The following is a 10792-nucleotide window of genomic DNA, read 5'->3' as shown; positions in this document are numbered from 1 at the left end:
AAAAAAGGGAGGAATGTTCAGTTTCCCCTCAAATGGATAATTAGTGTTGTTTATTACCTTCTTGTTATTGATTTGAGCGTGTTTTTTTTTGTTAGATGTGTTTTGTTTTTCTTAAGAGTTTTAATTTTTTGGTTTATTTTTCCTTTGTTATTTTTTCTGTCTATTTTGCATTTTTTATTATTTATTTGAATTATTTGGTCGGTTTTCTTTCTTTTTGCATTAATTTCTTTATGATTTCTTGTTGAATTTCTTTATCTCTCTTTCTTGCTAGTATTTCTCCTTACACTTTCTTTTTTTCATGATATTTTCCTAGATTTTTCATTGTCCTGTCATTATTTCCTCACCTGATCTGACCTCACCTAACATAACGTAACCTAATTCTCTCACTTCTTCAGATATTTTCCTGATAATATTTTTCCTCATTATTTTTTTCCAGGTATTTCCTTACGATATTATTAAGTCTTCCACCTTTATTACTTTATCCTTCTTTCGTCTTCTTTATTTATTTCCCTCACCAAACCTAACCTTAATTCCTTTGCTCCTTTTATATTTTCCTTTTAATACATCTTTTTATTATTTCTATTTTCCTGGTATTTTCTTAAGATATTTCCCCTTCATTCTTATTTTTTCCCTTTCTTTTCGTCATTTTTTTCAATTTATTGTTCCGCACATACAGGAATTCTGGCGGAAAATGTTAGTGTGTTCCGAAAGCAAAATGAAATAAATATTTGAATCTGTGCGTTGCGTTAGGCCTGGGATAGAGAGAGGGAGAGGGGAGAGAGGGAAGAACGCCCCCTCACTCTACCATCCAATATTCCCCCACTCTCTCTATCTCCCTGTCTCTCTCCCTCTCTTAGCCTAAAGCATCCTCCTCCTCCTCTCCCCCCTCTCCCCTCTCTCCTCTTTCCTCTCACATGTTACACCTTCACATAGCAACTCCCTCTTCTCTCCTTTTCCTCCCTCTCTTCTCCCTAGCAACCCCCTTTCCTGCCCTCTCCCCCCTTTTCTAGTACATGCACTCTAGTATTCCCCTCAGACCCTCCCATCACCTCTCACCTGGCACACACACACACACACACACACACACACACACACACACACACACACACGCACCTGTTTCCCTACCTCCTTTTACTTTTGCTCTTTCTAATTACAGGTCATTTTCTTTACTTGTCCTGAATAAATACCTGGTAAATTACGTCTTTTTTCCATAATTTTCCCTTGTTTTTCCCTCTTTTAGTTTCCGCCTTATCTTTATAACATTTGCTGATCTTTTCGTCTCTTCTTACTTTCACTCCCTTCTCACCTCGTCTCCTTTACTGACAATTGGAAGGACCAGTCAGCTTCTCTCTCTCTCTCTCTCTCTCTCTCTCTCTCTCTCTTCATCAACCACCTTTCCCACCTAAAAGTTATCTACGCTCACAACTCAATTTTTAGACCAGTGGCATTTTCATTCATATTAGTGAGAAAGAGCGAGGGAGAGGGAGAGAAAGAGAGAGGGAGAGGTTGAAGCACTTATTCTCTCACTCTCTCACTCTCTTACTCTCTCTTTCATCATTCCTTCCATAGTTTCCTTCTGATTCTAACTAATTCAAAACTTCGCCAAACCTTTAATGGATTTCTAGCAAAGTTTTTTGTTGTTCTTGTTCTGGTGGGGGTGGGTGGATGGGTGGAGGGGTGAGAGTGGGCGTGCGTGTGAGAGGTCGTGCGTGTGGGCGGGGAAGGGAATGGGCGTCTAAGGTAGGATATGTCTAAAATTTGCTTGGCTTTTAGTGGACCAGAGAGAGAGAGAGAGAGAGAGAGAGAGAGAGAGAGAGAGAGAGAGAGAGAGAGAGAGAGAGAGAGAGAGAGAGTTTAGAGGGCAATTTTACGGTCAAGAATTAATTAATCTTTTAGCAGGATTAGTATTTCCTAAGGCAGAGAAGTGTGTGTGTGTGTGTGTGTGTGTGTGTGTGTGTGTGTGACGTGTGTGTGTGTGTGTGTGTGTGTGTGTGTGTGTGTGTGTGTGTGTGGAGACTATCTATAACCGTGCTTCGAATGTCAAGAAAAGGAAGAACGCAACAATAAAAGCCACAATATAGAAAACAAACCAAAATAAAAATAGAACAATAAAGAATAAAAAAAATGAATAACATACATAATCACAACGAACAAGAAAAAGGTATAAAAATATAGCAAAAAAGTTCATAGGGAGGAACAAAGACTTAACCCTGCAAAGGTCACACTCCCAATGAGATTCAGGCGCGGTGTTCAGTCCAGGTAGGCAGGGATTATTAATTAGCGACAGGTAACTCCCAAAGGAGCATCAACAGGTGAACAGTGAAGCCTAATTGTTCATTATTGCTAACTTACCTGTCTGTTTGTCTGTCTGTATTTTCGTTGGTATCCTTGTGTTATTCTTTAGTGTTGTGTATGATTCTCTCTCTCTCTCTCTCTCTCTCTCTCTCTCTCTCTCTCTCTCTCTCTCTCTCTCTCTCTCTCTCTCTCTCTCTAAGGAGATGGAAGGAAGGAAGACGAAAAGGAGATAAAAGGAAAAGAGACAAGATTAAATAAAATATTGAGGTTATAAACAAACAAAGGGGAGGAGGAGGAGGAGGTGGAGGAGAGGAGGAAAGCGTAGAAAGCGAAGCAGGAAGTGACACGGAAGGGAAAAAAGGAAATAGATAAGGAAATTGGCTTCCTTAAATGTTGTATTGGCCATGAAATAGGAGAAAAAAGTTGGAGAAAAAAACTTTTGTCTCAACAGAAATATTGTCTCATCGATGTGCTCTGGTAAATAAAAAGAATAAAATTAACATAGGATTGAAAATGGATGGAAAATATATCTAGCTTGAAGGAAACACACTAAAAACAACAACGATGCAGTGAGTGACATTTCTGTTGATTTTGTTGATAGTGAAGGAGTGAGAGAAGGGACTGAAGAAGGAAGGGATGGAGAGAAAAGAGGTAAGAAGGGAAGGAAGGAAGGAGGAAAGGGAGGCAGTCAATACTAGGTAGTGATTGAATGGGAGTGAAAGGAAGTGGTGTGAACCTTTGACATTTGGGTCGCCAGAGGAAAGGTGAGGCGACAGATTAAAAGGATGAGTAGAAATGTGAAAATAGAAATATGAAAAGAAGTGTTTGTGACATTCAGTTGGAAGTGTAACTGTTTATACTGCGATTCTAGTAATTCCAGAGACACGATTCGCAGAAATGAAACAAAAAAAATATGGTTAGAAATATATATAAAAAAAATCAGAAGTGAATATATTCGAAAACGTGGAATAAAGCAACTGAATATACCAGAAATGGAGGGAAATAAAGCCAATAGATGATGACTAAAAAGAAATGTCAGATATTAAAGAAAAATATATATAAATGCAAAATAGAAATATAATGAAGTGAAGAAAACACACACACACACACACACACACACACACACACACACACACACGACACACAACACAAATCGAAGCAAACAAGGAAACGCAGTAAGAACAATTAACAAAAGATCAAACAGTTATGGAAGTGAGAGAGAGAAAAAAGATCGCGTCGCTAATTGCATCAGTCCCACCTGAGTGACGCGCGGCAGGTGAGGGCGGGAGGTGTGTGGGTGTGCTGTGGGCGCCTTGAAGGTACTTACAGATGTGCAGGGTGCTCAGGTGTAGGTGGAGGCCAGGTAAGTACTTCCTCTGCCTCCACTCAACCTGATGGTGATGTTAGTGGAGGAGGAAGAAGAGAAGGAGGAAAAGGAATAGGAAGAAGAAGGAAAGAGGAAGAAGGACTAGAGGGTTAATTTTCAAGAGTGTTTCGTCTTTCTGTAGCTTTTGAAATGGGATAAGGAAATGTATCATGATATATATAAAGATACGAAGAAAAAGAGAAAGATGAGAAGAGAAAGTCATATTTCAAAGGGTTATTTAGTCTTGTTCAAAAATGTAAAAAATAAAAAGACAAATATAAACGACAATAACGATAATTTTCAATACTAATACTATCACTAATTAATTCAAAGTTATTAGTGAAAAAAAAATAGAAACAAATATTCCCAATTACACCACAGGCAGTTAAACACATTGCAGCGTTCACTTTTCACTGTAACTCACTACATTCGCTTACTACAATTCACTACCATTACCACCATTAATTGTATCGTTAATCAGGTCGTTACTCTCATCAGCTTTGGGGGAATAAACTAAAGATAAAAAAAAAAATAACTGCAGATATTGGGAAAAAAAAATCGAGTGTCATTTTGGGTCGAAAGAATGAAGGAGAAATTAAAACTTGTTAGAAGGAAAAGTTAGTAAAAGTTATGGAAAGGAGAGAGAGAGAGAGAGAGAGAGAGAGAGAGAGAGAGAGAGAGAGAGAGAGAGAGAGAGAGAGAGAGAGAGAGAGAGAGAGAGAGAGAGAGAGAGAGAGAGAGAGAGAGAGAGAGAGAGAGAGAGAGAGAGAGAGAGACAGACAGACAGACAAAGATAGACAGAGACAGAGTACTGCAACAAAACAAAAGCCACGCCAACAAAATAAAGGCCACGAGGGAACAATACAAAGGGGAAAGATGAAAGAGGGGAAAAAAGGAGGAAAAGGGCAACGGTATGCAAAATTAGACCATTAAGGATACCATGAAATTAAGGTAATCAGAGGGAAAACCCGGTGACTGGCTGGACCCGGGCCGCCATGAGGGGAAAAACGACCCCCTCGGCTCCCCTTTGTCTGTCAGGAGGAGGAGGAGGAGGAGGAGGAGGAGGAGGAGGAGGAGTGGATTTCTTTATGTCTTCCAGTAATCTCGTCTCATTATTGCTGTTGTTGTTGTCTTTCTTCTTCTTCTTCTTCTTCTTCTTCTTCTTCTTCTTCTTCTTCTTCTTCTTCTTCTTCTTCTTCTTCTTCTTCTTCTTCTTCTTCTTCTTCTTCTTCTTCTTCTTCTTCTTCTTCTTCTTCTTCTTCTTCTTCTTCTTCTTCTTCTTCTTCTTCTTCTTCTTCTTCTTCTTCTTCTTCTTCTTCTTCTTCTTCTTCTTCTTCTTCTTCTTCTTCTTCTTCTTCTTCTTCTTCTTCTTCTTCTTCTTCTTCTTCTTCTTCTTCTTCTTCTTCTTCTTCTTCTTCTTCTTCTTCTTCTTCTTCTTCTTCTTCTTCTTCTTCTTCTTCTTCTTCTTCTTCTTCTTCTTCTTCTTCTTCTTCTTCTTCTTCTTCTTCTTCTTCTTCTTCTTCTTCTTCTTCTTCTTCCTCTTCTTCTCCATCCCTTTCCTCTCTCTTTCTCTCCTTTTCCACCTAAATTCTTCGCCTAATTCTCTCTCACTAATTCTCTGACGTCAGCCTTCCTCTTCCTTTCCTCTTCCTTTCCTCTCCTCCTCCTCTTCCTCCTTCTTCTGGAACTTTGAGAGAATCCTTCCAGTTTTTCCTCAACCAATAGAAGGAGAGGAAAATTTTTGACGTCATAGGGAGAGGAGGAGGAGGAGGAGGAGGAGGAGGAGGAGGAGGAGGAGGAGGAAGAGGGAGGAGCTATTATCGTGATGTTCCGTTTTGTGTCTAAACTTTTTTTTTTTTTCATTGTAGTTGTTGTTGTTGTTGTTGTTGTTGTTGTTGTTTTCATTAACAGGGGAAGTTTGTAAATGGTGAGGAGTTAATTTGGTGTGTTTCTTTTACTGCCTGCTGTGTGCTGTGTGTGTGTGTGTGTGTGTGTGTGTGTGTGTGTGTGTGTGTGTGTGTGTGTGTGTGTGTGTGTGTGTGTGTGTGTGTGTGTGTGTGTGTGTGTGTGTGTGTGTGTGTGTGTGTGTGAGAGAGAGAGAGAGAGAGAGAGAGAGAGAGAGAGAGAGAGAGAGAGAGAGAGAGAGCACCTAGCAACTCAGGGCTACCTCAAGAGCCTTTAAACATATCCCCCTAATGAGTTTAAAGCGAGGGGAGGGGAGGAGGGTGGGTGTAGTGGTCCTCCTCCCCTCCCGTCCCCTCCCTTCATCCTCGATAACTGAGAGGAATGGTAAGCACCCCCCCCCATTCAAGGGTACACCATTTCTTTTCTTTGTCTTTCCCTTTTTTTTTTTTCCATATTCTCTCTCTCTCTCTCTCTCTCTCTCTCTCTCTCTCTCTCTCATTTACACTAATAACGCTTCATTTACCTAGAAAAGAGTAAAAATAATAGAAAATATTGAATAAATCCCCTTTGTTAATCCTTCTTAATCTCCTTTTCAGGTCGAGAGGGAGATAGCGATTATGAAATTAATAGAACATCCACACGTGCTGGGACTCTACGATGTCTACGAAAATAAGAAATATTTGTGAGTATTTTGAAGTTTTAAGTATATTTTCAATGACATTAACTATTCACAACACTAGAAACAATGTACAGTGTGATTTTATTTAATTTCCAAGTATTCCTTATGAAGTATATTTTCCGTGACTTGATTTATTGTACATTTTTTCTTTTATTATTTCTCGGCATCTTTTATTAAGTTTTCAAAGTTTCAAGACATGTATCCCGTTTTTATTGTGCTCTCTAGGATCTGTAAGGGGACCAACAACTAAGTGGGCATTTTGTTTCGTTTTAGTTTGCCCTTGGTCAGCTTTCCTCTCGTACATAAAAAAATATATCTTCCGAGACTCTTCATTTATTAACTATTTATATCAATGTATGGTGTTTTGATTTCCAGGCAGTAGATTATCTAATTGTGGTTAGCTTTTATCTTTATTCATACCAGTGGGCTCTTCACGGGAATTAATGAGCTAAAGGGGATACTTTTTTGAGGTACCTCCTATCTCAAAGCTCACCCGCTAGGAAACCGTTACCCCGAGTGAGGAAGCCCAACCTACACTCGGACCGTGGACAGGATTCGAACCCGTGCACTTGGAGACCCCTCGGACCCCAAAGCACGCATTGTGATTTAAAACTTATTATCTTTTTTACTTAATTTAATGCACTTTTAATTCTCCTCTTAAGGAAGGTATGCTAAGTAACAGTGAAAGGGTTAAGATATATTCGTAAGTGTCTTGTGTTCTTACTTCTTTTTTCCAGCCGCGGGTTATTCTTGGGTCCGTTTTTGCGGTGTTTTGTGGGTGTGTTAGTTTGCGGTGTTGCAGCAAGGAAAATATGTAAGAAGTGGTGCATTGTGGGCGTTGAGAAAAAGGTTTTGCTTGATGTTTGTGTTGTTATTAAAGCTGCGAGGTGCTGAGGGCCACACACACACACACACACACACACACACACACACACACACACACACACACACACACACACACACACACACACACACACACACACACACACACACACACACACACACACACACACACACACACTATCATCAGGAATCATGCAAATTTTAATCACCAAATGGTTTCATGTAAAAAAATTCATTCATCATTGATATTTTTTCAAGGAATTATGCCGGTGATCTAATTAATAGTTATTTTTGGAGCGCGCTTGGCTTCAATGCGACACCTGACTCAATATTTCTCACCCACTGCCCGTTTTCTGTGAGTTCCAGGCGTCATTAGCATCTGCATGACGTAATCTCACCACAACCAATGGAACGTAACTAACAAACAAAACTACTAATAGAGATACTAACTATTTGACTAGCTTATACATAACTGAAGTGACTGACTGACTTATTTATTTCCTATTTTACTATTTAATTAACTAATCAACTAACTAATCAGTCAACCTGCTAACTAAAGAAAACAACTAACTAAATAAATAACCAGCTTTTTAAATGACTGAGATTGACTGAATTAACTGACTAACTTATTCATTTACTATTTTACTACTTAACTAACTAATCAGCTAACCAACCTTATTGTTCAACGTGCTAACTATTAACCTAAATAACTAACAAGCTAGTCAAATATCTGAGCTAACTAAAGGAACTTAAACATCTATTTCCTGTCAGATTCTCAACTCTTTACCCCTTCAGTGCCACGACGCGTTTTTTTTTTTTTTACTTATTTTGTTTATTATGTGATGATTCTACACAGCTTCAGAAACTTACGTTGAGACTGAAATAGTGAAGACTCTGGCCATTAATCTTTTGGCCTCCATAAGCCTTTAAAAATGTAAATTAAATCGTATTATCATACCCAAAACTTATGGTGGAAATACGTCCCAGTACTAAAAGGGTTAAGATCATGTCTACGGTCCATATTCAGAATTACTCTCTCACCACAACTATTTTCCAAGGTCAGAGAGATGATCAGTGGGATTTTCAAGAGTGTTTCTCCAGTTAATAACGTAGAAACCTTGTTAATCTGCCTGCAAAACCGTAAAACCTTAAAAGTTCGTGTAAACTTAAATAAAGCCTTTTGAAACAGAGGTAGTGAAGCGCAGAAGTGTTATAGAATACGAGGCTGTATCTTGTTATTGGTCGCCTCCTTTACCTCAACGATAGACAGACACAAGACCTTTAAAATTATAAGACACTCTGCTTCAAATTTCGTGTTAGTTCGTATCCTGCTTCGTTAGTGGAAGGTTCGTTGTTTGTCACGTCCGTTTGTAAAGGAATTCGCTTTTTTTCTTTTTTTTTGTCCTTTATCTTAGCGAATGTTGGAAAAAAAATATCTCTTTTTTTTCTGCAATAGGAAGGAAAGAGTTCATCTGTTATTTTTGTACTTTCATCTTTATATTTTATTCTTCCTTCCGATTAAAGCGTTTGTTTGTTTTTGCTGCCTTTGTTTCCTTCTTTCTTTTTTTTTCTTTATATCTGAAGGAGTAGCTTTGTTCTCTCATTTCCTTCAGTTCTATGAGTTGCTTACTTCGCTGCGTCTCGGTCTCAGTGTTCGGCAGCTGCACTTTGAACCGGCACTCCTTCACACATCCCGGCCAGACCATTAACGCGACCCTCCTTCACTCCTGCACCGCCTACCTCGTCACTCCTTCAATCCTCCTCTCCTCCTTTTCTCCCTCCTGCCTGGTCACTCCACGTTTATTATTCCTCTCCTTCCTTCTTCTGTCTTTACTCTTTCTCCTCTTCCTCTTTATTACTGTCATTCTTTTCCTCTTACATTTACTCTTCAATCTTCTCTTACAGTTCTTCCTTCTCTTCCTCTTCATCATCACCCTTTTCTTCTTACAATATTTTTATTCCTAACACTTCTCCTAAAATTCTTCCTCCTCCTCCTCCTCCTCCTCCTCCTCCTCCTCCTCCTCCTCCTCCTCCTCCTCCTCCTCCTCCTCCTGCGTCTATTTCCACACCTGTTTACCTTTTTTAAAATAGCATGTTATTCTCCGCGAAATTGTATGCAGGAGTCGCGTTTTCTTTCACTTCATTCAGACTTGAGTTTCTTTTTCGAGGCGCTCAAGGTCGTGTGTGTGTGTGTGTGTGTGTGTGTGTGTGTGTGTGTGTGTGTGTGTGTGTCCCCGTCTGAGTCGCCTCGTCAAGGTTTTCTGGTCCGGCGGCTTTGAAGGCACGTCGTAATGGAGTGAAGTGGGTGTAGAAGTGAGTGAATGAAGACATGTTGACGACCAGGGCCTCTATTACACACACACTCACACACACACACACACACACACACACACACACACACACACACACACACACACACACACACACACGTACGTCATGCGCAAGATCTTTATTTTGTGCTATGTTTACGCGTGTTTACTTACTGTGAGAGGTGGAGGGAGAGGTGGTGTGAGTAAAGACAGGAGGGTGAGGAGTGGAGGGAAGAGCTGAGGGGAGAGGAAGGTGTGAGAGGGAAGATGTCAAAGGGAAGACCTTAAGGGGAGGGAGGTGCAAGAGAGGGGGTGTGACAGGGAAGCTTGTGCGGAATGAATGGAGGAATGGTGAAATGAATGGCAGTGTTTCAGTCAACTTCGCCTCTATAGACCAAAGCTGCTTGTGTTGGCGTGCTGTGCTCCTGAAGTGTTGCAGCCTCGCGTCGCTTGTGTGTCGGGGAGTGTTGAGTTGAAATGGCTTCTTGTTTTTAGTTTCTTATATGTATTTACCGTAAAAAAAAAAAGTGGATGTGTGAAGGTGGAATTATAATTTGGATAAACTTTTAACTTTTTCTTTTAACCTTTTTTTATTTTCTTATATATTTCTTCAGTCAGTCATCGTTTAATTACCTCACATCGATAAAGGAAACACTTTTTTATAAACTTATTAACCACTAGTACATCTTGCCTTATTAATTTAGGCATGGTAACAGCTGGAACCACAAAATGAAGCAGAAGTTTAGTAACATTCCCGTACTTAACTTTACGCTGAGTACTTGCTTTGAACAATTTACTAATTGACTTCACCGGGCTGCGCAAACGTAAAGGCCCTGATACTGAGCGGCTCTAAACTTTAATTAACGTTTCCGCTCGCTGGTTATGAATGTGAACCAGCTGCCTCTGTACACGTATTAATGCTGATCAGGTACTACCGCCGAGATGTTGGAAAGACGAGGAGGATTAAGCTACACGGTATTTTAGGGGTAAGGAATTATTTATAAGCACATTACCCTCAAATAAAGGTAATGGCAAGTGAATATTTTGTAAGGACAGGATGATGATGAGCGTAGATAAGGGAAAAAAATCATTTGTAAACAGTCATAGCTTTCAATCACAGACTTGAAGGAGTAAGAGGAGGAAAAAGAAGGGAGAGATAATGAAAAATAGATATATTAAAAGGCAAAGACGATGATATAAAGAACAGTTTAGGAAAATAAACCATTCATAAACAGTCATAGCTTTCAATCATAGACAAGGAGTAAAGTAGAGAAGGGAGAAAGAAACAATCCAGAAAGTATAAACAAACCAGTAATTGAAGAGAGCAATGCCTCCCACACACAGACACAGATACAACGGAGAGGAAAGCTTTCATTCTAACTAATAAGGACGGGA

The 10792-nt window shown here is 39.6% G+C and overlaps 1 protein-coding gene across 1 annotated transcript in view; it reads left to right on the top strand.

Annotated features, from left to right (window-relative positions):
* LOC123510626 (serine/threonine-protein kinase BRSK2-like) overlaps positions 1-10792 on the top strand; it is a 168040-nt gene that overhangs the window by 117984 nt on the left and 39264 nt on the right. The window contains 1 exon segment of the mRNA XM_045265911.1: positions 6163-6248. Within this exon segment, the coding sequence (XP_045121846.1) occupies positions 6163-6248 (86 nt within the window).

Source organism: Portunus trituberculatus, chromosome 29 (genome assembly GCF_017591435.1).
Source record: "Portunus trituberculatus isolate SZX2019 chromosome 29, ASM1759143v1, whole genome shotgun sequence".
In the NCBI taxonomy this organism is placed as follows: domain Eukaryota; kingdom Metazoa; phylum Arthropoda; class Malacostraca; order Decapoda; family Portunidae; genus Portunus; species Portunus trituberculatus.
This window is presented reverse-complemented; position numbering and strand designations above follow the sequence as displayed.